At 50.3% G+C, this 27,700-nt stretch overlaps 1 protein-coding gene across 2 annotated transcripts; it reads left to right on the plus strand.

The window, feature by feature from the left end:
• Positions 1-296: 296 nt before the first annotated feature.
• Ube2v1 (ubiquitin conjugating enzyme E2 V1) lies at positions 297-27,700 on the plus strand. Of its 2 annotated transcripts, none has more exons than XM_041670293.1 (4): positions 297-402; positions 17,567-17,715; positions 24,574-24,699; positions 26,315-27,700. In XM_041670293.1, exons 1-4 carry the CDS (start codon positions 381-383, stop codon positions 26,459-26,461), a joined length of 444 nt encoding a protein of 147 aa, XP_041526227.1. In that variant the 5' UTR covers positions 297-380; the 3' UTR covers positions 26,462-27,700. The 2 variants fall into 2 exon arrangements, with proteins under 2 accessions (XP_041526227.1, XP_041526228.1); XM_041670294.1 differs by lacking the exon at positions 297-402 and adding an exon at positions 10,191-10,324.

The following is a 27,700-nucleotide window of genomic DNA, read 5'->3' on the forward strand; positions in this document are numbered from 1 at the left end:
CTGGGCTTCTTAATTTTCACATTAATGACCTGCTCGCTACGTGGTGAGGACGCAGAGAGAGGGGAAGCCATCGAAGAAAGGCGCCGGGCTCCGCAGCCCTTCCCCCTCTTTGCTCTCCCAGCTCAGCGTGGTCACCCCGTGCCCCGGCGCCGAACACCAGCACACCTCCCCGGTGCCCGGCTGGGAGGTACTCGCAGGTTGTCCCGCCCTCGTGCTCGCTCACTGAAGACCGGGGCAAAACCCTTCCCGCCCGGCTGGTGTGAACCCGAGCGGGCGTCAGCGGCATCGTCTGCGCCTGCGCTTGCGCCTGCGCACCAGCGCTCGGCAGAGCTCAAGGGGGGGTGAAGAAGGGGCCGGCCTTCGAGCGACAGCGACGCAAGATGGCAGCCACCACAGGCTCGGGTGAGCGGAGGCGCCGGGCGTGCTAGCGGAAGGGGTGCGGGCTGGCTGGGCCGGGCCCGGGGCTTGCGGAGGCCATGATGAACCGGCCGGGGCTCCGCGCTCTCCCTACGGCTGCTCTTGGCGGCGCGGCCCGGCCTGGGACGAGCAGGCGGCGGCCGGAAGCCCGGGCGGGGGCAGTGGGGCCGTGGGCGGTGCGGCCAAACCGGAGGTTCCTTGGGCGCCTCCGGGGGGGTGGGGGTGGGGGAGGCCGGCCGAGGGGCCGAGCGAGCCCGGGAACGCCCGGACGAGGCCCGGCTGAGCCGGCCCGAGCTACGGGGATCCGCAGATGCTTGGTGGGGGACGCGGGCGCAACCCTAGGGAGCACAGGAGGAGACGGAGCCTCGCGGGCCGCAGGCGAGGCCACCTCAGGGCCCCGCGCCTATTTGGGGTCGGGGCTTCGAGATGGAGAGCTCATGGTGGTCGCTTCCTGGGGAAACCGGGACATCTGCACAGGCAGAGGCAGGGCGTCCGCAGCGGGAGTAGGCCTGGGTGGTGGAGACCAGGGTCTGCCCAGATAGGTTTCAGAGGGCGCGCTGGGAGCCGTGTGCAGTATGGGGTGGGCACGAGCAGGTGCCTCAGGAGCTCTGACGGGAGAGGGGGGGTCTGTTGGGGCGTGTCATCGGTGGGAAGCCTCCTGCAGTGGGGAGCATGGGATGGGTGCAGTCCGGCAGATGTTTCTTTTAAAGAAGAAAAACCTCTTCCTGCACTGGGCGGATGGAGGAAATGCCTGTTTGGTGGAAGCGCTCACTTAGATAATTGGAGAAAAAAAAAACATATGGGTTCAACTCAGAACCTCCCCACAATCTGGATGGGTGGGAGAGGAACACTGAAATGGGAACCTTTGGATGACACGGAAGGACTAGCAGGGCGGGGGGAAGGGTGGTTTTTTAGGGGAGAAGCTCTGCCAATCTCTGGTGGGCTAAGAGAAGCCTGCAGGGTCTGCCTCAGTGCTGAGAACTTACACTTGGATATTGGAGCCTGAGCTCTGTCGGTCTGGGGGTGGGGTAGGCATTTGCAAAGGAGATCCCCTGGGGTCTGGGCAGACAGGAGAGCCTGGCTTTTCCAAGTGAGGGATTCAGGAGAGACTGGGTGCCCCATTTTTGATGAGGAGCTTCACCTTCAGGAGTCTGGCGGTGGAAGTGGGCAAGGGGTAAGGATGGGCCACCATCCTAGACACTGGTTGGCTTCTTGGAGCTGTGGGCAACCCCAGCAGCAACAGAATTAGGGGTGGGTTGGTTAGAGGGAAGTTTGTAAGGGAGCCATCTTTCCAGGGTCCTTGCAATTGTATTCCAAGGAGCCCTCCTTGTGTGTGTGGGGGGGGGGGGGGGGGGGGGCAGGTAAAGGAATGCAAAGCAGACAGCCTCTGCCTGGGGTCTCCTGGAGAAAGCTGTGCCCAGTGCTAAATCAGTTCATTCATCACATGGCAGTGGACACTCCAGGAAGACCAAGGCTGAGGCAGGCTGGACTGGGTTGAGGCAGGAGCAGTGTCCCTGCCAGGCCTGGGAGTGCAGTGCCTGGCAGCCAGTATTGGGGTGGCACTGGCACTCGGCTTGTAGCTACTTGAGACCATCTCACAATCTGATTTGACAGCTACTTCTGACTTCTGAGACCCTGCCAGTGCTTCATAAGCACAGGGGAGGGAAGACACAGACAGCAGCAGCTGCGGTTGACTGGAATCCGAGCGCCTGGGCTGGAATGTGGCTCATGGTAGCGTGTTCATCTAGCATGGTGGCGGCCCTGAATTCCATCCCTAGCATGGCAATGAAACAGAGTGCCTAGCTGCTTAGACACCATAGGGTAGGCTTTGAGGTGCAGCTCTCCTCTCTTCCACAGATAGCTGCTGGGCCCTGTTGTGTCCTGTTGTGGGCAGCAAACGAGATAGAGGCAGTGCTATTCTTGAGTTTCTTTTATTTTTTTAATAAATATTTATCATTTTATGTATGTTGGTGTTTTGCCTACTGGTACGTCTGTGTGAGGGCATCAGATCCCCTGGAACGGGAGTTATAAACAGCTGTGAGCTGCCGTGTGGGTGTTGGGACTTGAATCCAGGACCTCTTAACCACTGAGCCATCTCTCCAGCCTGCTATCCTCGAGTTTCATTCAAACCAGACAGAAGGCCATTCAGGGTGTAAATAAAGTGACTCCAAAAAGCAGGAAGTGCTGTGAAGAAAATTGTGTGCTGTGATAATCGGGCAGGCTTCTGGGGCAACATTTGAATAGACCAGTGGTGGGGAAGGACTGGTGCAGTGGCCGTAGTGAGGACAACTTGTAGAGGTGAAAGATCAAATTAAAAGGCATGGAACCAATAAGATGGTTCGGCAGTAAAGGTCCTTGCTGAGCCTTGGGCCACGAGCTTGATCCCCAGGACCCACATTGTTTGAGGAAAGAACCAGCTTCCACAAGTTGTACTCTGATCTCCATAGGTGCTCCTTCCCCCTGTAAGTAAATGTCAGGGGAGAAGATTTAAATGCCTTAGTGATGAGCTGGAGAGAGATGACATGACTTTGGGTTTTACTAAGTGCAGGGGGAAGCCATGTAATGGAACAAGTGTCTGGTATGAAGCAGGCGCTCAGTGTATGTTGAGTGAATGCTTGCCTCGAAGAGAAGGAATGATGGGGTCTGACCTGTACCCCAAGGCAACAGGAGGCTGAGTATGGAGTGTTAGAGTGGAAGCAGGACCTTAGTTGGTTAAACTGGAGCTTAGCCTGTGCTCCCCTCTACATCCTTCAGGTACGCTCAGGCCTGTCCACCTTTAGACTGAGCGTTTTCATTAGTCTGTGCTCTGGTTGCCAGGAAACCACTGTGTAGCCTTGGAGTTCCTGTAGGGGTTGAGCTCGGGTTTTGTGGTCACTGCTACTGGCACCTTCCCACATGGTTTGCTGCCGTGATCTTGGCCTCGGTCTCAGAGAGAGGCAGAGACAAGCACACTGCAACAAACCATCAAGATGTCTGCAGTGGTAGGTAACTTCTCTCCTGTGGTTCCAGGACTGCAGGATATCGCACAGTGGCCCTTGGCTGCCAGGCTCTTCCTCTCATCCAGCAGCCCACATACTGTGCTGCCCTGCCCTGCCCTGACAGATAACCAGATACCAAATGCCAGAGTGACAAGCCTTGGCAGGGTGCCACTGTAAATATGCATGCAGGGGCGTGGCCTCATGCTCACATCCAGCTTCTAGAAATGCCACCATCTGGGCAGTAGAGATTGTAGTCTTTCCTTCCATTCACGGGTGTCCCCAGGCAGCTGAAGTTGGGAAAGGAGCCCCAGTTCCCTTGTGTCTCACTGTGAGCCATTTCAGGTCCCTCCCAGCCAACACCTTTTTTCCTCCATGGCCTGCCCTCAGGATAGCTGCTTCCTAATATGTTCAGCCTGAGAAGCAGAAGCCTGCCCCAAAGTGGGATCTGCTTGATGAGCCAGTCCAAGGGGGATTTCTTTTCTTTTTTGATGTTATTTTATCCTTTTATTTTAAGACAGGATCTCATGTAGCCCAGGTTGGTCTTCAACCCCTGTGGAGTTGAGGATGACTTTGACACACCCCTGATCCTCCTGCCTCCATCTCCTGAGTGCTGGGGTCACAGATGTGTGCTACCCGCTACTATTGCATCAAGACTTACCACTTGAGGGCTGGCGGGGTTGCTCCGTGATTGGAGCACTTGCTGTTCTTCCAGAGGACCAGAGCTCTGCTATCAGCACCCACTTAGGGCAGCTCACAACTGCCTGACTCCAGCTTCAGGGGATCCACTGCCTCTCTTTTGGCCTGTGGGCACTTTGTACATATGTGTCATATACACAGACATATACATATAAATAAAAAAGGCCAGGATAGAGCTTCAGAAGAGAATTGCCAAGTGAGTTTTCATGGAGCTTTTGTTCTTCGTGTTAACTTACGGGGCTGAGAATTTAGCTCATGTAGCATACCTGCCTAGCACAGCCTTCGGTTTGGTTCCTCACATCAACAGAACGACAAAATCATATTTACCTTCCTCTGCCTCTACCTTCTCCCTCTCTTACTCTGTGTCCCAAGTTGAAACTGCAGAAGTTTGATGACAGTGGAATAAATACAAGCTAGGAGTCCTCAGCGTAATCATGAAAAGGCCACAACACCTAGAGATCCCTCCTCCCCAGAGGGTCTCACTATGTAGCCTCCTGGCTGTCCTGGAACTCACTCTGTAGACCAGGCTACCCTCAAACTCATAGATCCACCCTGCCTCTGCCTCCCCAGTGGTGGGACTTATAGGTGTGCACCTTCTCTGAGTAATCTGCGCCTGCTGAGCTAGGGGCAGCTGTGTGCCCACATAGAGAAGTAGGTCCTTGTCCTCATGTGTGCGCAAGCCTTCAGGCTTCTTGATTTTGTTGGGGTTTGAGTGTAGTATTTTTGTTACTGTTGTTTTGCCTCATGATCTCACTGTGTAGCCTAGACTGCTCTCAAACTCAGGCGTTCCTTCCTGAGCCTGGGATTACAGGTGAAGCACTGCATGCCTCACTCTAAGACTTGAACTTGCGCTTAGAGGGCTTACTGGGTGCCGGGTACTGGCTTGAGCACATCTTTTCATTTTGCCAAACCTGTTGAGGCAGAAACCTCTTGGGATGGTGAGGGAACTGAGGCCTGGGTGACATAGCAGGTATTCAGTAAACACCATGGGCTGTCGTAATGAGTTCTCTGACCAGACGCTTGCAAGGGAAACTGACAGGGTGGTGAGTGAGGAGGTGTGGAACCCCGGTGTGGGACTGTCCCTGAAGAAAGGGACAGAATTCAGTGCTCCTTTTGAACTGGACTTCTGGCTCCTTCTACCCCATCAGAGAAAATCTGATCTTTACTTGGTCACTGAGCTACCAGCAATCTTCTGTCCTGTCACACTAAGCTGTAAAGATTGGTAGACATGGGGACTGAAGAGATGGGCTCAGTGGTGAAGAACCTCTGACTGCTCTTGGAAACCACCCGCGTTGGACTCCCAGCACCCACAACCATTAGTGAATTCAGTTCCAGCAGATGCAATGCCCTCTCACTTCTTAGGGCACCAGGCACACACATGGTTCACTTACATGCAGGCAAAACATAAATAAGTCTTAAAAAAAAAATAACAGGCTGCCATGGAATCTTCCATAGAAGACTCTCTATCTTCGGACAGTCTAGAGGCCTGTCCTAGACATTGCTGGACCACGCTATGAAGCTCTCCTCCTGGATTCCCGGAGGACATCCCAGGCCAGCTCTCAGGAAGACTGGCTATCAGAACAAAAGCCATCATTTGGCCGCTGTCCAGCTTCAGTAATACTGCCTTACAGGGCACCTTCCAGGCCTTGTCACTTCTGAGGCTAGAGCAGCATTCTAGTCCTGGTCCCTGAACAAGCACCTAAACCATAGCCAACAACTGGTCTCTCAGGACCCAGAAGTCCACCCTCATAAACTGGGGCCTGAGCCAGGCAGTGATGGCACACTCGTTTAACTCCAGCACTTGGGAAGCATAGGCAGACAGATCTCTGAATTTGGAGCCAGACTGGTATACAAACTTAGTTCCAGAACAGCCAGAGCTGTTACACAGAGAAATCCTGTCTCAAAAAAAAAAAAAAAAAGAAGAAAGAAAGAAAGAGGGCTGGAGAGATGGCTCAGAGGTTAAGAACACTGACTGTTCTTCCAGAGGTCCTGAGTTCAATTCCCAGCAACTACATGGTGACTCATAACCATCTGTAATGAGATCTGATGCCCTCTTCTGGCCTGTAGGCAGACATGGAAACTAACACTGTATACATAATAAATAAATAAATATTTTTTAAAAAGAAGAAAGAAAAGCTAAAAAAGTTAAATTGAAAAACAAAAAAAAAGGGAGGGGCTTGGGTAGGACACACAGTCTGCCAGAACTAAGAACCATGGCTATATGATCACCAGTTCTCCAAAGACATTTGTATTGTAACTATTTATTTATTAGACAAAGTCTTACTCTTTAGTTCAGGCTGGCCTGGAACTTGTGATAATCCTCCTGCTTCAGCCTCTTTAGTGCTGCAGTTACATATATGAGCCACTGCATGAGGTTCCCAAAAGATATTTTTATTTTTTAGACAGTTTCACTGTACAGTTGTAGCCGACCTCAGACTCAGATACTGCCTCTGCCTCTTGGGTGCTGGGGTTAAATCCATGTGCGTCCTTGTCTGTATAAACCGGGCTGACTTCAACTCACTGCATAGTCCAGGCTGGCCTCCAACTCAGAGATCTGCCTGGCTCACCTGGATTTTTTGTGCATTTGTTTTTGAGGCTGTATTTCATGATATCAGACTGATCTGTGCTTTCACCTCCTAGATGCTGATGTTACAGGCGCACACGCTACGCCTGGCTTTTGTTGGTGCAGACTCGGAACTTGCGTCCTCAGACTTGCATGCTAAGCTCTTCACCAGCTGGGCCTGCTCCCCTCTGCCTTTTTAACCTTCAGTTTGTTTTAGAGACAGGATCGTGCTGTGTAGCCCTGGCTGGTCTCAGTCTCCCTGCCTCAGCTTCCTGAGGGCTGAGATTGTAGATGTGTAGGCACACCCCAGAATCCTTTTCCCAAGATATAAAAATGTTTCTTTTTCCAAAGCCACAGCGAAACCCTGTCTCGAAAAACCAAAAAAAAAAAAAAATGTTTCTTTTTATTTTCCTTTTATTTATTTTTTTAAATAAATCTTTATTTAAATCTATTTATTATGTACAGTCTTCTGTCTGCATGTATGCTTGGATGCCAGAAGAGGGCACCAGATCTCATTACAGATGGTTGTGAGCCACCAACTGATTACTGGGAATTGAACTCAGGACCTCTGGAAGAGCAGCCAATGCTCTTAACCTCTGAGCCGTCTCTCCAGCTCAATTTAATATATTTCTGTGCTTTGAATTACTGTGTTCGGTGTTACCCTAGGATACCGTGCAAAACATTCAGTGCTTTTTCAACCTGCATGTCATATTTTTTTTTTCTTAGGAGATAGTATATGTTGTGGTATACTTTTGGAGGTCAGAGAACAACTTAGTGGTAATTGGTTCTCTTCTTCCACCATATCAGTTTCAGGGATTGAACCTCGAGTCAGGCTTGGTGACAGCTTCTTCACCTTCTGAGCTATATTTCGAGCACCTAGGTTATCACTGCCTTTTGTTTTTAGCTACTTTGATTTGCTTTGTGTGGTTACATGTACCTCATTGCAGGGTTGGAGGTCAGAATCCGCATGGACTAACTCTTCTGCTATGTGGGATCCAGGCTAGAACTCGAGGAGTCAGACTTGGCAGCCGGGCCTTGACCCTTGGTTTCACTTCTTGATGTAGCTGCACATCTCATTTTGACTCAGTCAGTGCTTGATTGTGCCCTGGGGTCCCAGGACTGAGGTGCCCTCAGGCCATATGGTTCTCAGCACTTTGTAGACTGCTGCAGCATTAGCTGCATTCGCTTCCTGTGCCTTTCTAAGGTGTGGGACACCAGTGACACACTCATGGTTTTGCCCCGAGGAACCCTTTCTAGGTACCGTGCTTTGGAGAGGCTCAGGCCCAGCACAGAAAAGAGCTCTTTTCTTGTGAGGTTTGGTGAGGAACCAAAGCAAGACCTAGTGACACAGACTGGTAAACCAGTCCGGCTGCCGGAAACGCAAAGGCAGGAAGATCAGAAGTTGAAAGCTCACTTCAACTGTAGAGGCAGTTCAAGATCAGCCTGCAAACCAGTGGGATGCTGCCTCAAAAGAGGTGATATGATAATATAGTTCCACCGTAGAATACTTGACTGGTCAATCTCCAGCACTTCCGCTCCATCCCCCCCAAAATAAGTTTCACTCGGATTGCTAATTTTTTTTTTTTAATGGAGAAGGCTTTTGGAACCATCTATAGTGTCGCACACCTTTAATTCTAGCACTGCTGCTGCAGAGGCAGGTGGATCTCTTGAGTTTGAGGCCAGCCTGTTCTACAGAGGAAGTTTGAGACAACCAGAGCTATATAGAGACCCTCTCTCAAAAAAACTAAATATAAATTTTAAAAAGCTGGGCAAGTTGTGACATATGCCTTTAATCCCAGTGCCAGGGAGGCAGGAGTAGGTAAATCTCTTAAGTTCAAAGCCAGCCTAGTCTACATAGCAAGTTTCAGGCCAACCAGGACTATAAGCTAGGCTGGGGACTGGGAATGAATTGCAGAGGAAGGGCTCTTGCGGCCAAGACTGACCACCTGAATTCGTTCCCAGGACCACATGGTAGAACTGACTCCTGGGTGCTACCACATGGCCAGCTGTGGCACCAGCACATCCAAACACAATATGCATACAAAATAAAATGTAGTCATTTAAAAAGCTACCAGATTTTATGATAAAACCCTCTGAGATGACTCCGTGGATAGAGGTTCCTGCCACAAAGTCTGGTGACCTGAATTTACTCCTTGGAATCTACATGGTGGAAGAAGAGAGAGCTGGCTCCTGAAAGTTGTCCTCTGACCGCCTCAAGTGCATCATGGTACACACAAAATAAGTAAAATGTAACTGAGGACAAAACCCTGAGATGGAGCCAGCGAGATGGCTCTGTGGATAAAAGCATTTGCTGGCTAAACCTGGAGACTTGAGTTTGATCTCCGAAACCATGTAAAAGGAAGGAGAGAATTCTGTTGACAAAGTTGTTCTCTGACCACACACACACAGTAAATTGAAGACACTCAGATACCTCAGTTGTATGATGTCGTCATCTAGTGTTATGGTCTCGTATGTCCATCCCGGATGCATTTATTGAGCATCATCGCTTGCCAGGGGAGGGGCAGGTTGAATGAGTCACCAGGCGCAAAGATGGTGTGAGACAGATAAAGAGCAAAGTGGGGGAAACAGAAAGAGAAAGTGCTGTGTTGTAAGGAGCCACTCAGTCCCAAAATAATCACACAGAAACTGGTTCATAAATCACTGCTTGGCCCATTTGCTCTAACTTATTATTGGCTAGCTTTTATATCTTAATTTAACCCATTTCCATTAATCTGTGTATTGCCACGTGGTTGTGGCTTACAGGCAAGGTTCTACACATGGCTACCTGGCTTCTCTCTGACTCTGCCCTCTTTCTCCCAGCATTCCGTTTAGTTTTCCCCACCTAGCTCTGTTCCCCTATAGCTCTACTATAGGCCCAAAGCAGTTCCTTTATTAATCAATAATATTCACAGCATACAGCGGGGGATCCCACATCAGTACTGGTGTGTGGGACAGAGCTGGTAGGGCAAGGTGCATGGCTACAAGCTCCTGTTGGCCTCTGCAGTCAGAAGATTGACAGCTACAATGCATGTTCTGTATGCATGTGGTATGGAATTTTGCTTAACTTAAAATCCATACTTAACCCTTTGATAAGATTCTTAAGGCAAGCACGATGGATGCACATGTAATGCTAGTAGGACTTGGGAGCGGAGGCAGGTGGGTCAGGGCAGCCTGGGCTGTGTAAAACCCTGTCTTCTCCCCTCAAATTAAGAATTAGGCTCCTCTTTAATGGTTCTATAAATATTTCCTGTATGTGTTTTCCAGAATCTGTTAGAATTTTGTGAGTCTGAGGGCTTGTCAGCATACGTCACATACCTGTTGGAGAAGACAGCAAACAGACTGACCTGAGCTCTCATGAGCAAGTGTGCTCAGATGGGAGGCGAGACGGATGTGTTCAGAGTGTCCGATTGGCTTACGTTTGCTGAACAAGAGACGAGGGAATGCACGTTGAGGATGAACTAGTAACTAGCAGTCCTCTGGCCTGGGAGCAACCACAGTGAGCACAAAGGCTGGAAGAAGACAAGCCTTCTGCAAAAGCCTGAGGAGCTGCTGCTGTAGCGGCAGTGGGGCAGAGCCCAGCTGTACGGGGCAGTCGGTGGTGGCTTCATATAAGGAAATGACAGTGTCCTGTCCATGGAGAACAGGCAGGACCCCCGCAGTCATGAATGAGGTGATGAGCATGACAAGAAGACCAGCCTGAGATGGAAGGAGCCTGGGGATGACAGAGACTGGGGTGGGAAGTGTCTAGTGCCTGAGGCCTGTTGGCAGGTGTCTAGGAAGGCCGTTGGCATCAGTTTATTGGGGGCCATGGCTCCTCTGGAAGCACTTGAGCAGTGGGGCCTATCAAGAGCTCAAGGAATGGATTCACGGGCCAGATTGAGTTTGGAGGCAGGAGTTGAAGGGGCAGGGGCATGGAACTGACTATCTCATCTGATGGTCAGGGACTTAGGTACAGCCTGTCCTGATGTGGATGACCCGGTGGAAGGTACAAATAGAGCTCCTGCATGAATGACCTTTTAGGATTGTAACTGCTGAGCGGGAGAGGGTATGGTCAGGAGGGGCTTGTTTTGGTATTTGGAAGATGCTACATTGTACTGAGGGACGGGGTACCATAGCAAGGTGGCCGTGTACCAGGCATCATCTCCACAGAACTCTCAGGGCTCACTCCTTCTGTAGAGTATTGTGCCCCCTGCCATCCTGGACTGAGGGAAAGTGCTCAGCTCACAGCAAAACTGTTGTGGAATGAACAGACTGCACACACATGCGCACTCACACACTGACCTCTTGGTTCTCATTGGTGACAGCATGGGTGCACTCTGATCTGTGCCTGGTGGCTGCAGTGGAGCTCAGTAGAGAAGTGTTTTCCTGGCACGTGCAGCTGTCATACATGCTCTGCACGCTTTACTTTTCAGTCTTGGGTGTGTGGCAGGGGGCAAGTCTCCCTTTGTAGCCCATGCAAGTGCCACCAAGCCTGTCTTCTCCTTTTTGGTGCTGAGTGGAACCCGGAGTTTCACACAGGCTGTATGACACTGTGTTCTGAACTCTTTGTGCCCTCACTCCACTTTGCACTTTCTAAATATTTTGAGATGGGCTAAGTTGCCCAGCCAACCCTTGAACTTGCCAAGCCTTCAGCCTCAGCCTCCCGAGCACATGGGTTGCAGCCCTGTATTGTCACACCAGCTTCGGTTTTATCAAGTGCGTATCTGAAGCCTGTCAAGTCCAGAATGAGGGCGTGGAAGTATTGCCCCTTTGGTAACCTGGGAGTGACGCCTTGCACAGCGCTGTGCACAGCACATGCCTCCCACCACCTCCCCACCATGATGTACACAACCTGCTGACTCAGTTTAGATTCCTCCTTAATACCTGCCAGGCCTGCAGGGAGTCAGTGGCAGGTGATTGTCACTTCCTCTTCTGGCAGACACCATCCTGAGCCATGGTAGAAGCAGTCCAAAGCTGGGCCATGCCTGCTGGCTCATCCTGACACTGGCCAGAGACTTGGTTTCCCTTTTCTCTGCTTCTGCTCAGAGCCACGTGCAGCTCCCCACATATCCTTAAGGGGTGGCCCAGTCATTGGAGCTTCCATACCTGTCACTTCAGAGCCTGCCAGCATCCATGGTTAGGAAGGCTGCTCAGTGGTAGATCCTGTTTCTCACTGTTTCCTCCCATTGGCTGCAGTTGAATGTTGGTTTTTGTACTGAGATTCTATGTTCTTTCCTGCTTCCCATGTTGTCTGGCATGGTGCTAGACACAGGGCTGCCACACTGAATGAGAGTGGATACCCATTGTGTTGTTGATTGTTTTTGAGACCAAGTCTTATTAATTAGCCATGGCTGACTGGAACTTGCTATATAGACCAGACTGACCTTACACTCACAGTGATCCTCCTGCCTCTGCCTCCAGAGTGCTTGACTAAAGGTGTGTGCCACTACATCCATCCAACATGTTGATAATTTACGTAAAAGGGTCCTGTTGTTTATAGACAGGGTCTTGAGTAGTCTAGGGTAGCTTCAACTCCCTTATATGCTAAGGATGACTTGGTCTTCTGGTCCTACTACACCAGCCTCCAGAGTACTCGGATACAGGCATTAACTACTTCTCGGCTGTTCAGAGGTGAAGAGCCTAGACAGCTTTCCCCTGCAGCCCATGAGGGGTTGGCACAGGAGTTCAGTGCATCCTCAGGCTAAATGGCTGTCCTGTGACCCTCACTCCTGATTTCAGCCAGCTGTCACTATTCTCCCAAAACTTTTAATCAAAATTTTAATGAGAATTAAAACTTGTTTAAAAAACAAATAAGTTGTAGCAAGGCATGATGACACACACTGTTAATCCCAACAGAGGCAGACAGATCTTTGTGAGTTCCAAGTCCAGCTTGGTCTACATAGTTCCTGGACAGCCAGGACTATGTAGGGAGACCCTGCTGCACAAAAGAAGTGGGGGAGGGGAATGAATTGGAAAGTAACATACTAGCCAGAGACAATGGTGCAGACCTGTCATCCCAGCTGCTCCAACTGCTGAGGCTGGAGGATCAAAATCATCGGTGAGTTTGAGATCAGCCTGAGTTACAGGAGACTGTCTCAACAGATACTTTGGACCCGGTGGGGGGGGGGGGGGGTGTGTCAAGGTCTGGTGGAGTACTTGGAGTATATGTGTATGGGCATGTGTGCCATGGCATGAGTGCAGAGGTCAGAGGACAACTTGTGGGAGTCGGTTCCCTCCTTCCACCATGTGGCTTCCAGGGGTAGGTCAGATGGTCAGGCTTGGTGGCAGCCACCTTTACATGCTGAGCCAGCTCACTGGTCCCCAGCCCGACAGAAGAAAACAGATTACTAAGATCAAGTGTTCTAGATCTGAGTCCCCGGAGAAGGTGAAGGAGTCTGTCTTAGGGCTGTCAGAAGGACGTCGTCTATAGGGACTAAGAAGTGCAAAGGCTGGGTGGTGGGACCTTGCTAGGAGTGCCGTGGATGCACACGCTTGCACGTGAGCTCACACACACCATATTTTCAGCTAAGGAGGCTGAGACAAGAAGGTAATGTAGATCTGGGCCAAGGCGCCGAAGGAAGGAGGGAATCACTGCAGCCATTGTGTCCACAGATGCCTCTGCTAACATTATCCCAGTCTGTATCCTTTCCGGCTTTCTTGAGTTATCGCCTACCATCTGAACTGCTGTAACCAGATACCCAAACACACATACACACACACACACACTCTCTCTCTCTCTCTCTCTCTCTCTCTCTCTCTCTCTCTCTCTAAGAAGTCCAGAGTCAAGCCCTCTGATGTCTTCTGAGACCCCTCCCTTTTGCTTGCAGGTTGATTCCTGTGTCCCTATGACCTTTCTGTATCCTAATGTCCTCTTAAGGAGTCTGTAATTTGGTTTAGGGTCCCAAGCTGCCTCCTTTTTAGTTCAGGAGGAACAAGAGTTAGTCCATGGATCCATGACTGTCTTACCTTTACCTTGGTAGGGTTGAAACCCAGGGCCTCATGCCCACTAGGCAGGAACTGTTGCTGAGTTGGGCCTGGCCCATAGACTGTCCACTAGTAAAGCCCTTCAGATAGGGTGATCATGGCGGTCTAGCAGTGTAACTGGTGCTCTTTGGTCCTTCGTTTCTGCTCTTGTGGACTATAGTGACAGCCAGGAGTGATATGCAGTCATTTGTACAGCCACGTTTGTATTATTATTAAACATTTAAGTTTAGGGCTGATTTAAATTTAATTTTGGAGGCTCACGACCAGCTATAACTCCAGCTCCAGGGGATCTCTCTTCTGGCTTCTGTGGGTACTGTTCATCCTGGGTCGGAGCTTGATCGCGTGTGCCTCAGAGAGCAGAGCTATGTGTCTGCCCTGGAGAGGGGAGCATGGCGTCTCTGAGCTCACTTCCTCTTCCTCCCAGCATTCTGTTCTATTTACTCCTCCCACCTATGTTTTAAACTATCAGGGCCAAGCAGTTTCTTTATTGCTTAACCAATGAAATCAGCAGATTGATATATGACACTCCCACATCAGGGTACCACACTCAGCATGCACAAATACACTTTATCTATGTGGTTTTGTTTTATTTTTTTGTTTGTTTTTTGTTTTTAATTTGGCTTGGTTTTGTCTTTGTTTTTTGGTTTGGTTTGGTTTTTCAAGACAGGGTATCTCTGTATATCCTTGACTGTCCTGGAACGTGATCTGTATGTCAGGCTGGCCTCGCAAACTCAGAGATCTGCCTGCTTCTGCCTCCCCAGTGCTGGAATTAAAGGTGTGCACCACCACCACCCGGCTATATGTGATTATTAAAAAAGAAATTAAGACCGGGCGATGGTGGCACATGTCTTTAATTCTAGCACGGGGAGGCAGGTGGTTCTCTGTGAGTTCAAGGCCAGCCTGGTGTACAGAGTGAGTTCCAGGGCTGGCTCCATAGATACTGAGAAACCCTGGAGAGAGAGAGAGAGAGAGAGAGAGAGAGAGAGAGAGAGAGAGAAATGTGGTACATGCCTTTAATCCTAGCACTTGGGAAACAGAGGCAGAAGGATCTCTTTTGAGTTTGAGGCCAGCCTAGGCTACATATGAAGACCCTGTTTCTAATAGCAGTAGTAGTTAGATTTAACTCTGAGGCGTGCAAGCACATGAGAATGCAGGCACGCACACCTGTCCACACAGTACAGGACACAGTTTCACAGTCAGAAGCTCACCTGACACCATCCAAGTGATGGGGTCACAGGCACATAGGCTTGTTCACCCATGCCCCAATGTCTACATGGATGTTGGGATTTGAACTCAGGTCCTCGTGCTTGCAGTGCAAGTGCTCTTGCCATTGAGCTGTCTCCCAATCCTCCCCTCTAAACAGAATAATTGTGTTGTTTTTGTTTTGCCTCTGATATCCAAATCTCTTTTAGCTTCATGTGTGCTGTAGAATGTCACCAGCCAGACCATGCAGTTGGCTCTCCTGAGTGTGGCAAATGCGGGTGGTTCCCAAGCCCGTGAGTCAAGTATGCTTTTACATTTTTGCTCTGCCGTTTGTCGTCACCTGGCCCCAGGACCACGTGTGCTGTTGTGTAGTGTTCTCAGTCAGATGGCTCTTTTGCTTGCACACTTGTCCTGAGGATGGCTCAGGTAATACTGCCTTGTAAGACTGCTGACTTGGTTTTGAGCCTCAACACTCAAATAGAAAGCCAGGCAGACAGGCATGGTCTATGATCTCAGTGTTTGGAGGTGGGGGCAGGATCCCTGGGGTTCAGTGGCCAGCCTTTGTAGTCTGTCGTGAATGTCAGGCCACTGAGAGACCCTTCAAAATAAAAAATAAAAGCGAGGTGGCCAGCTCCTGTGGAATGACACTGAGATACATGCATGTGCACAGTTCTTTGAGACAGGGTGTCTCTGTACAACCCTGGCTGCCCTGGAACTCACTCTGTAGTCCAGACTGGCCTCTGTCTCCCGAGTGCTGGGATTAAAGACATGCACCAGCATTCCCAGGTTCAAGCATGATTTTTTAAAAAAGGACCTTTACTGTTCCTGTAAATGAGAGGTAAGATAATGTTATTTGCCTTAAATAAATTCTGTAGTGCTGGAGATAGAAGCGGGAGCTGCATGCTGGGCCATGCTCTGCCTCTGAGCTACTGCATCCCAGCAGTAAGAAGTCACTCTCGCCAGGAGGTGGTGGCGCACTCCTTTAATCCCAGCACTCAGGAGGCAGAGGCAGGTGGATCTCTGTGAGTTCGAGGCCAACCAAGGCTACACAGAGAAACTCTGCAAAAAAAAAATAAAGTCACTCTGATTTTAGTGAGAATGGAATCCAGGTCCTTTCAACTGGTAGGCCCTGTACTGCTCCTAGCCCAGTAAGTCACAATAATTGTGGCTCTGGAGGATGAAGCACTCCATCACTGCCAAAATCGTCTCATGGTCCATGAGCAAGTTTGTTCCAGATACTCACACCAAACCTTTGGATGCTAGAGTTGACCTCTCTTAAACACCACAGGCCACTTGACAGAAATCCTGTCTGCTTGAACCATGCACTCCTTGCTACATGACCACTGGTCCTTTTTGGCACCCCCACCCCCACCCCCAATAGCACTTGGGGTCTGTCTGAATTGGGAGAAAACCTCAGGTCACTCTGAGAGCTCCAGTGGCCTCTCCTGTTCCCCAGGTGCTGCACTGTCAGAGCCGTTTCCTCTGCTGGGTTGGCATCTGCACTCCGCTCCTTGGCACTTAGAAATATCAGAACTTATTATGTCTGTCCCATGCCTCCCCGGGGTGGTGGGCTCCATGAAAACAGGCACCGCTCTCTGCCTGTCTCCCAGAGCGTGGGACATGGCTGCCACAGTGGGGCAAGTGAACTGGTGCTGGCCTGTGTTTGCACGTGAGGAAGCTCAGGGCGCACCAGGAGCTCTCTCTTCTGGTCTCCTCGGCCTTTCCTTGCTGTGCTACAGAGTGAGTGCTGGAGTCGGGTAGGTGAGGGGCTCAGTGTTCAAAGAGAGCCTGTGGCTTGTGTAGATCTTATGGGTCCCCCCCCCCTCAGGGAAAGTCCGGGGGAGTCCAGGAGTGAGCTGTCAACTGCCACCGCTGGCATTTGTGCCCCCAGTTTGAGCTCTGTACAAGACATCTTGCTTGACCTTGACATGGTTCAGGGCTCAGGCTCAGTTCAGGGGCTAATATGACCTGGCAGTGTTTCTGTGTTGCCTTTATAGACAGCTTGCTGGGCTTTGGGACTAAAAAGTTAGTCAGAACCAGCTGTTCTTGTGGCATTTTTTTTTTTTTTTTTTTTTTTTTTTTTTTTTTGGTTTTTCGAGACAGGGTTTCTCTGTGGCTTTGGAGCCTGTCCTGGAACTAGCTCTCTAGACCAGGCTGGTCTCGAACTCCCAGAGATCCGCCTACCTCTGCCTCCCGAGTGCTGGGATTAAAGGCGTGCGCCACCATCGCCCGGCTTCTTGTGGCATTTTTTACAAATGAGGAGAGGAGCCCTGGCTTCCCAACTGGGAAAGCCTTGAGAGCCTGCCCTTGGCACCTCTGCTGACAGCCACTTGTCAGGACAGCATTTCTTGGGGTACAATGCTTGTTCCTCTAAGGCCATGTGAGTCATCCCAGCTAGGAGCATCTCCAAGTCTCTGCAGCCTCCAAAATGTGCCGTGCTGGGACCAGGTGAAAGAACGCACTATGTTCCAGGCCACAGTTTGCATTTGGTGTGGCCTTTCCTCTCAGCCAGCTCTTGGACCCGAAGGAAGCAGCATCTAGATTGGGAGTTGGGATGGGGTGTGTGGAAGGGCTGGGGTGACTGAGCACCCCTCCGGCTTCCCAGGGTTCAGTGAGCGCTGCCAGTGAGACCTGGGAGTTGCCTGCATGCTGCCCTCCTGTTGAGACAGGTGATGAGCAGCCTGCTCTAGGCTTTCAACTTCCCCTGGACTTGCTAGCATCTTGAATTTCTTTCCATTTGTTTTAGGAGTAAAAGTCCCTCGAAATTTCCGACTGTTGGAAGAGCTGGAAGAAGGCCAGAAAGGAGTAGGCGACGGCACAGTTAGCTGGGGTCTAGAGGACGACGAAGACATGACACTTACAAGATGGACAGGGATGATAATTGGGCCTCCAAGAGTAAGCACCAAGCCATGACTACAACTGTCTTTGTCTTAAGTGCACTGTGCCTCCTTTTAAAGCAATGGTAGCCTTGTGGGCAAATGCTCACCAGCAGTGTTTTCTGAAATGTGGCTGTTCTCTCTCTGGCCAGTTTCAGTTTATACATTTGAGCCCCTCTGGTGAGGTCTAACCTTGGGTGAGTCGATCCTGTACAGTCTGTAGTATGAGTTTATATGACAGTGTAGACTTTTGAACTGGCACGTCTCAGGCTGAACAAGCTCTGAGCACCTGGGCAGCCAGCACACTCCTGAGGCAGCAGCCACCACTGCCCAGCTGTGCCCTGCTCATCAGCTGAGCATAGGTTCTGTTTCTGCCTGTCAGCGCTGCTGGGTCCAAAGGTATTTTTAAAAGCCAGGACCTGTGAGAGCTCTGGTTTGTGAGGTCCTGGCCAGTTGTGTCTGAGTGCATAGTTAGCCCTCCAGAAGTGTATTTAGTGCTGTAAGGTTGTTGTCAGGTCCTCTTACAAAGTCACATTCCAGGTCACAGGTGGGGAAGCTGACCCAGGAGTGAAGTCACCTGCCCTGGGTCTGGTTGCCAAGCCTGTGCTCTCTGCCTACTAGGCTACACTGACACACTCCACTGGAGAAGTTGAGTTTTCATTGGTCAGCCCTGGCGGGGGTGGGGGGGTGGGGGGTAGATGTACGTCTACTTCCTGGTGCAGGAGAGAATCTGGCAGAAGGAAAGACCCTAGAATGGGACACTCCTGCAGATGAGCACTGGGAGGTGTGGCCTGAATGTGGCTAGACCTGTCTAGTGTGTTTGTGCCTAAGGGTGACAGCTTCCTTCCTTTTTAGCTTGAGCAAGGTGCTGCCTGTGCACTTTGGAGATAGGAGGAGTCCAGATGTAGGCAGCAGGAGCTGACACCTGCCTCAGGCTCGTTTGCATTCAGAGACTTGAAGTTCCTTTTAGAGGATCATTGATACTGTTGGGGAATGGCCAGCCTTGCACCTTACTGTGGCTTCCTAAGTCACATTCATGATTCTGTTGCCGGGTACAGAGAGTCTGATTGTGCCCATTTCCCTTCTCCCTGTGACAACAGCATACTGACTCCCTAGGGCACCAGGGGTGCTCATATAGATGGCTCTGCAGCCTCTAGAGAGTCCTTCTCTCCAGAGTATCTGCACAACTGGGGGTCAAGCAGTTGCAACGGCTGTGAACCAGCAGACAGTTTCCCAGGCTCAGCAGGCTGGCCACCGCTACACTGGGTGCTGATTCCTGTTGAACTTGCCGTGCCTACAGTTGCCTGAATCCGCATGTGGCAGTGGAGGCAGGAGGGTCCAGTCGTGGTAATCTTTATCACGTGGGGAATATCAAGCCAGTCTGTATCCTTGATGCTATCTCAAGAGACAGGTGGACTGAAGATGGCTCAGAGGTCAGGAGCGCTCGTTACTTTTGCAGAGGACTCAGGTTCCATCCCGGCACTCATGTGATGGCTCACAAATATCCATAACTCCAGCTCCAGGACCCACATAAATGTGAGCAAAACGAAAGGAACAGGCAGACAGAAATCTAGAACAGTCCATAAATGGTATTGAAAATACTCTGCTCTGTTTAAATGCGGGCTGGGTGTGGTACAGCGCACACCTGTAAACTAGAAGGGGAGGCACAAATGCTACAAGTTCAAGGCAGCTTGGGCTACACGCCAAGGCCCTGTCTCTAACGAGCAGAAACTGGTGGATTACCCTTTTCTGAGAGGGGCATAGAGCCTAGAGAGCTGCTATAGCACCGAGTGCTCTCCCTGTGCTACTGTGTACGCCTGCCCTGCAGCCCTGGTATGACAAGGCCACATTAGACCTCACAAATGCTTGCTTGGCAAATCATGCATCGTGCCACTGAACCACACCCCAAACATGCCTTTTATTAAGACAGGGTCTTGAGCCAGGCGATGGTGGCTCGGACCTGTAATCCCAGCTCGTGGAAGGTCGGGGCAGGACAATCACTATTGGTTAGAGGCCAGCCTGGGCTACATAGCCAGATCCCATCTCAAAAATAGAGCAAGATTTTGCTTTGCAGACTACATTGGCCTTGAACTTGGCATCTTCTTGCCCCAGCCTCCCAAATGCTGGGGTCTAGAGCTTTGCACAAGGCAGGCAGGTGCTCTGCCATGGGGCTTTTCTTAGTTTAACTGTGTGTTTGGTATAAGGAATGTGTCTGCAGATGCCCAAGGAAGCCAGAGGTATTGGATTCCCTGGAGCTGGATTTAACAGGAAGTTATGATCTGCCAACAGAGGGGCTGGGAACCGAGTGGGTCCTCTGCAAGAACAGAATAAGCTCTTAATAGCTAAGCCGTCTGTGGCCTGCAGTCCTTGATTTCTGAGATACAGGTGGACAGTGTAGTGCAGGCTTCAAATCAATACTCTCTTCCTCTGCTTCTGATGTACTGAGATTACATGTATGTCACCGTGCTTGGTTTAGAGTGTGCTCCTAATATGTATAATCTTCAAGTTTTTCTTGGTGCCCTGACAAAAGGAGGAGAGGGTTGAGAGCTGGTGCTCAGTAAGCACCCTCCATGTGGTCTGGGGCCCCAGTCAGTGATGGTGTTACAATGTACAGAGTAGCTCAGTGAGCAAGGAACTTGCTACCATGCCTGGCAGCCAGAGTTCAATGTGTACACACGTGTGCACACACAAATTAGTGAACAAATGGCATTCAGCTAACAAGACCACCACAGTATCCGTCACTTAACATGCTGGCGGTGACTTCTTCCCCCTCCCATCCTGAGCTGCACCTGCAGTACTTTGTACCTTTGCACCGCCCAGAGGAACTTCATCCTGGGTGTGCCTGCTTAGTTTACCCGCTCATTGTGGTAGCATTGGGACTGATACCTATGGCACGTGATGGAATTTTTTGTGTTTTCATTTTTTTGGGTTACATACCTAGGACTGGCATTGCCAGATTAGTGACAGCTGTTCAGCGTCTGAGGAGCTGCCTGTCCCACTGTTACTAACACTCTCTTTCCTGGTCCTTTCTTCTTTTAATGTTTTATTCGAGACAGGGCATCTCTGTGTAGCCTGGTTGTTCTGGAACTCTCTCTGTAGACTGAGCTCCAACTGCCTCGAACTCCAGAGTTTCATGTGCCTCTACCGCCTAAGTGTTGGGAGTGCACTGGGCATGCGCCATCCCTGCCCAGCTGGGATGTTTTGCTTTGTTCGTTTTCAAGACCGGGTTTCTCTTGTATAAATGGCCTTGAACTCAGGGATCTGCCTGCTTCCACAGCCCTAGTGCTGGGGCTAAAGGTGTGCTTCCCGTCTACCCAGTCAGTCTGTTCTCCTTTTTTATTCATTTATTTTTTGAATTTTATTTATTTGTTTGTTTGCAGAGTTTTTTGTTTTGTTTTGTTTTTTGAGACAGGGTTTCTCTGTGTAGCTTGGAGCCTGTCGTGGAACTCTCTCTCGGTAGACCAGGCTGGCCTGGAACTCACAGAGATCCGCCGCCTGCCTCTGTCTCCTGAGTGCTGGGATATAAGGCTTGCGCCACCACCAGCCGGGTTTTTTTTTTTTTTTTAATGTGTGGGTACTCTACATGTACAGCTGCAGGCCAGAAGAAGGCATCAGATCCCATTATAGATGGTTGCGAGCCACATGTGGTTGCTGGAAATTGAACTTGGGAACCTCTTGAAGAGCAGCCAGTGCTCTTAACCACTGAGCCATCTCTCCAGCCCCTGTTCTCCTTTTAAAAACCTATGCCTTCAGCCGGGCGATGGTGGCGCACGCCTTTAATCCCAGCACTCGGGAGGCAGAGGTAGGCGGATCTCTGTGAGTTCGAGACCAGCCTGGTCTACAGAGCTAGTTCCAGGACAGGCTCCAAAGCCACAGAGAAACCCTGTCTCGAAAAACCAAAAAAAAAAAAAAAAACACCTATGCCTTCATTGTTTTGCTTTAGGAGACATTTTAGAGTCTATAGCCCAGATTGGCCTGGAATTTAGAGCAATCCTTCTGCCTCAACTTCCCAAAAGCTGAGTCATTGTCGTGAACCGCCACACCTGACATCCCAATAGTTTTGATTAAACTTGGTTCTCTGATGTTAAAAACAGAGTCATACAAGCAGCTATTTCTAGGTTCCTGGTGTGGGTGTTCTGCTCTATGATTGGCTCATAAGGCGTGTGCTCTGGAACTAAGAACCAACTTGGTGTTTTGAGTTGGGATCTTATGTAGTATAGGCTGATCTTGAACTCCTGAACTTCCTTGTTCTACCTCCCAAGTTATGGGTATGTACCGTAACCCCCACATGATCTCTGACATAATCAGATTTTTTTTAAGATAGGCAGAGGCAGGTGGGTCTCTGAGTTTGAGGCCAACCTGGTCTACAGAGTGTGAGTTCCAAGACAGCCAGGGTTACACAGAGAGACCCTATCTCATAGCATCTAAGATAGGGTCTCAGGTCTCAGTCGCTGCTAGCCTGGAACTCACTATGTCAGTTTAAACTGGCAGAGATGTGCCTGCCTCAACCTCCTAAGTGCTGAGATCCAAAGTGTGTGCAAGCAACTTTATTTATTTTTAGCATCTAGTTGTTTATGGGGCTGGAAAGAATGGCTCCGTAGCTAGAGAGCTTGCTACTCCAGAGGATCACGATTCCATCCCGGCTTCCATGCTGTGGTGGTCTTGTTAACTGAATGCCATTCATTCACTAATTGGTGTGTGTGTGCGTGTGCGTATATACACTGAACTCTGGCTGCCAGGTATGGCAGCAAGTTCCACCTCAGGCCTTTCTGGCTTCCGTGGGCGTTGCACACACATACACAAACAAATTTATATATATTCATAATAAATTCTTTACACATATTTACCTACATATGCATTACATGTATGTGCATTACAGTGTGCATGGGGTCAGAGGCCACTCTGACATTCTCTTACCTTGTGGATCCCAGGGAAGTGAGCTCAGGTGTCAAACGTCTTTACCTGCTGGATCAGCTCACTGGCCCTTGGCAGAGCATCTCAGTAGAACCCCTAGGGGACTCAGCTCTTTGCTTATTCATTTTAGTGTTGGGGACTGATGTTAGGGCCCCTGCATGCCAGGCAGGTGCTGTTTTTGAGACAGTTCCTCACCACAGTGCCCAGGCTGCCCTTGAAAACTCTGTATCCCTGGCAGGGCTGGAACGTAAATCATTTGGCCTCAGCCCCCTGTACCTCAGTCACAGGCCTGGACTTCCTGGCCCAGGTGGTTGCTTGTTTATTTTTACTAGTTTGGTTGGGTTTTTTTTTGTGTGTGTGTGTGTGTATGTATTCATTTATTTGTCCTGTGTTAGATGAGACCCCCTTTGCACAGAGCTGTAGGTGTACATGCAGATGTACATCACTGCCTTAATGAAGCTGTAGTTGTGTTGGTTGGGGTTTTCTGCTGTGGTGGGGACGGAGCACAACACTGTGTACACTAAGCAAACGATACCCCAGCTGCTGGGTTTTTAAGAGGGCTAGTCTTTTATGTAATGTATTAGCCTGCATGTGTGTCTGTATACTATATGCATGTCTGGTGTCCACTGAGGGCATCAGATCCCCTGGAACTGGAGTTACAGTCAGTTTTGGACTGCCATATGGGTGCTGGAGCTGAACCACGGTCTTATGCAAGAGCAAGAGCTCCCTCGTTTGTTTGTTTGCTTGTTTGTTTGTTTTTGAGGCAAGGCCTTACTCTACAGCTCTTACCTGGAATTTTGCACTTTGGCAATTTTGCCTTGGCTTCTCCTGGATGTCTCTGGGGGTTACGGCTCTTCATGGAGTCTGTGCTGGGAGCTGAGAGGCTAACATGCAGGCTTAGGGAGACCTCAGCGATGTGAACCCACAAGCTGTGAGGGCGCTCTTCCACCCAGACCCCCAGCCCTGCAGCTAGGTTTTGGTTGACCATGCTGGATAGCTGGGTGGCAGCACTCCCTAGAGAGGGAAGGAAGGAGGGAGAGAGGGGAGAGGTTGAGAGTGGCAAGATCATGTTTGAGCACTGGCTTAGTCACTTGGCGTGAGAATGGTTTGCATAGGTAGGTGAGTGAGCTGTGATGAGTGACCTGAAGAACTGGCTTCTTAGACATGTCCAGTGGTTTTTTAAAAGACCCTGAGCCCAGTAGATGCCACTGTTTGCATAGGAGCAACTGTTGTGCATGCAAGACTCCTAAGGAGGGGACACTGCCATGTGCGAAGGGCTCATGAAAGAAGGGTGGCCCCTGATTCAGGGCCAGGCTACCATCGGGGCGGTCGTGGCAGTGTTATCTGAGGGCGCAGAGTCAGTGGTGCTAGTGTAGGGGTTGGGCCTGCCTGTGTTCTCATGAAGGCATGATTGCCTTTTTAGAGACCAGCAGACATTGTTCGTACTCTTTTCCTCCTTTCGCCTTGGCAGACTTGCATAGCAAGCCCCTCTACCCACCAAGCCATCTCCACAGCTCTCAACAGTTGACATTTTTGTTTATTTGATACATAGCCCGGGTTGGCCTCAAAGTCACTGTAGTTAGAGATAGTCTTGCTCTTGGGGCTACAGGTCTGCACCACGATGCCCAGCCATAGCTGCCATTTCAGAGTTGATGCGGCCGCTGGTGATCCAGTGCATCAGCTGCATGGCGTTCTCACACTAGATGCTGGTGGCTTCTCATGTCAAGCGTTACTACGACATAGAAGGTTCTGTGGCCAGGTGGCACATGCTGTAGGAGATGTGGCCTCGGGCTGGACTTGTTGACCCTCTCACCTGGGCGACGCTAGCGTAGTAAATCTGTTCTTTGCTTGTTTCTTCAAGGTCAAGCTGTGGTCCAAGGACAGCAATGTCTCAGAAGTTGTCACAAGTTGTGCGTCTCTTAGCTCTTTGTAACTGATATCTCTGTACCCTTTTTTTTTCCAGACAATTTATGAAAACCGAATATACAGCCTTAAAATAGAATGTGGGCCTAAATACCCAGAAGCACCCCCATCTGTAAGATTTGTAACAAAAGTCAATATGAGCGGCGTGAGTAGTTCAAATGGCGTGGTAAGTCCCTCCTGCCCACGGTGCTCTGCGGGCTTATCCTCTGTAGGTTATCACAGTGTGTCTTCAGCACTGGGGCAGGGCTACTTCCATTGTGTCTTGTCACTCCTCTGAGCTCACCACTGGAGTCCTGTACTGTCGCTGATAAGAGTGTTGACCGGATGCAGAAACTGAGGCTTAGCCTTTCCTACATCTTTACATGGCCCTTGACCACTGCCACGCGACGGCTTTAATTTTATTTATTTATTTACTTACTTTCTTACTTTGTGGCATTGGTGTTTTGTCCATTTATCCTTGTTACACTGTCGGGTCCCTGGAAACTGAGGCTACAGACAACTGTGAGCTGCCATGTGGGTGTTGGGAGTTAAACTCAAGTCCTCTGGAAGAGCAGCCAGTGCTCTTAACCACTGAGCCACCTTTTCAGCCCGTTTGCTTTTTCTTTCTTTTTCTCTCTCTTCTTTCTTTCTTTCTGTCTTTCTGTCTTTCTGTCTTTCTGTCTTTCTTTCTCTTTTGTTTTTTGAGAGGATCCTGTTCTGTAGCCATGTCTAGCTTTGGAACTCAACTATGTAGCCCAGGCAGTCAGTCCTCCTGCCCCCTCCCAAGTGTCTAACTGGGACCTTACTTTCTAAGTGCATTTTTTTTTGAAATATTTATTTATTTATTATGTATACAATATTCTTTCTACATGTATGCCTGCAGGCCAGAAGAGGGCACCAGACCTCATTACAGATGGTTGTGAGCCACCATGTGGTTGCTGGGAATTGAACTCAGGACCTTTGGAAGTTGGAAGAGCAGGCAATGCTCTTAACCACTGAGCCATCTCTCCAGCCCCTCTAAGTGCATTTTTTAAAAAGATTTATTTATTTATTATGTATACAATGATCTGCCTGCATGTGTTCCTGCAGACAGAAGATCTTATTACCGGTGGTTGTGAGCCACCATATGATTGCTGGGAATTGAACTCAGGACCTCTGGAAGAGCAGTCAATGCTCTTAACCACTGAGCCATCTCTCCATCCCCCTTAAGTACATTTTGACAACAGAATCTCAAATCCAGGCCTTGCCCTGGACTTCGATGCATTAGAGCCCAGGGCCTTACTCAGGCTAGGGATCTGCCATGGAACCACACCCCAGCCACAACTCCTGAGTCTATGTTGCTTGCCAGAGGCTTGGGGGCACCATGCCTCTGTCCTTGAAGTCTTGAGAAGATGGGCCAGAGAACTAGAAATGAACTGTCCTGTGTGTTGCTGTATTGGAGCCACCAACCCCTTGGTAACCTGAGAGACCCGGCTGCTCTTGCTGCCACTCCCATCTTTATCAGCCCCACCCTGGGTGGATAGTGGAGAAAGCCAGGGTGTGGACGCCCAGGTGCTAATCCATCAGGATGGCCTGAGTTTGACCAGGTTAAGACTTGTTCCACAGAGCTCTGTTCGTTCTTCCGTGGTGGGTGGGACCCAGAAAAGGGAGGCAGGCTGGCTACAGGGCAGGGAGGGCGGCTTGGCATGGCCTCTGTGTTGATGGAGTCATGTGGGCAACCTCGTGTTGATGGAGTCATAGCAACCTCGGGGAAAGCTTTGCTCTGGAGTCCAGGGTAATGTAGGTGTTTCCCCTCTTTGCAGGTGGACCCAAGGGCCACAGCAGTGCTGGCAAAGTGGCAGAATTCCCACAGCATCAAAGTCATCCTGCAGGAGCTTCGACGCTTGATGATGTCAAAAGAGAACATGAAGCTGCCACAGCCGCCAGAAGGACAGTGTTACAGCAATTAGTCACCAGGGCCCAGGCCTCCCCTCCCCAATCCAACCTAAGTCTTCATTTTCCACAGTAGTGAATTTTCTAGATTCATCTTGTAGACCTCAAAGTCCTGGAGAGGAAGCTCCACTGAGACTTCATCCTGAGACACTGTTCTGATACTAATTTCTGTCCATTTGAAATACCTGAGTTGTGCTGTGTAACATCTGTCAAGTGTAACCGCTGGCTGCCTAGTTGAACTTCTGGGATCAAGAAGGTGTGTTGAAATCAATTTCCTTTGGGAGCGGTGGGCACAGCTAACGCAACTGTGAACAGACACGTCACACAATCACCTGCTGCTGACACACGGCCTGGGTCTGCCTTTGCCCGCCCCGCCCTCCTGCCACAGCTGTGTGGTGGCCCTTAGACTAGATGGGAAGGCTTCAGGTAGCAGCCGTGGGACTACTGCTGGGCTTGGGGTGCTTTGGCTGTACCCCTGCTTCCTTAAGTCTTAAGTGATGCCCCGTCCAAGCCATCGTCTCCCCCATTCCTCCACTCCCGCCCTTGGCCAAATCTTAGATTGTAACCCTCCCCTCCCTCTGAAATTGGCCGTGGGTGAGGAATTCAGGGCTTCCCGTATCCCCACCTTTATCAAGGGGTGCTGCTTTTCCCCTCCTCAATTCCCTTGTTGCCCATCACCACCCAACACTTGCTGTGGCCAGAAGCCATCAGATGAGGTTGGAAGAGCCTGGCCTCCCTCACTTAGCTCTGGACCACACATTCACTTGCCACCAGCCTGAGAAGGGGTGCTGGGTCCTCAGCCCTGCTGCCACCATCAGCCGATGCACTTTGAGCTCAGGTCTTGAGGTGAACAGAGCAGTCACGAGGCAACAAACCTGCCAGTGTTCAGGGTCCTTGGTGATTCCGCCTAGAGAAAGGCCATGCGGAGAGTCCTAAGCGCACGGGGTTCTGTGTCGGTTCCTTTTCTCATAATCGCTTTGCTTTTACAAACTGAAGAGGTTTGGACAGGGCTCCCTGGCCACCCATCCGGTCTGATGTGGAGCCTGACAGCTGGAACAGAGGCCCTGACCCTGTGGACTCAGGTTTCAGTGTTGCTGCTCCTCAGACCCTCGGCAGGGACCTGGAGGAGCTCCGTGTCACGAGTTTTCAGTGGGCCTAGCCTCCTGGCTCGTTGCCATGTTCCTCACTCTGTTCAGGACCACTAAATGTTGAAATATGGATGCATACCGAAATAAAGGCAATTTGTTGTGTTGCAA

This window comes from Microtus oregoni, unplaced genomic scaffold, assembly GCF_018167655.1.
Source record: "Microtus oregoni isolate MIOR12 unplaced genomic scaffold, Mior012 000020F_ref0000438, whole genome shotgun sequence".
Classification (NCBI taxonomy): domain Eukaryota; kingdom Metazoa; phylum Chordata; class Mammalia; order Rodentia; family Cricetidae; genus Microtus; species Microtus oregoni.

What these genes read in the sequence shown, in the direction of transcription:
- Ube2v1 (XM_041670293.1), top strand. Translation starts at nt 381, where the DNA reads ATGGCAGCCACCACAGGCTCGG. An exon ending in GGCAGCCACCACAGGCTCGG is followed by an intron (nt 403 to 17,566) that starts GTGAGCGGAGGC and finishes CATTTGTTTTAG; the next exon opens with GAGTAAAAGTCCCTCGAAAT. An exon ending in TGATAATTGGGCCTCCAAGA is followed by an intron (nt 17,716 to 24,573) that starts GTAAGCACCAAG and finishes TTTTTTTTCCAG; the next exon opens with ACAATTTATGAAAACCGAAT.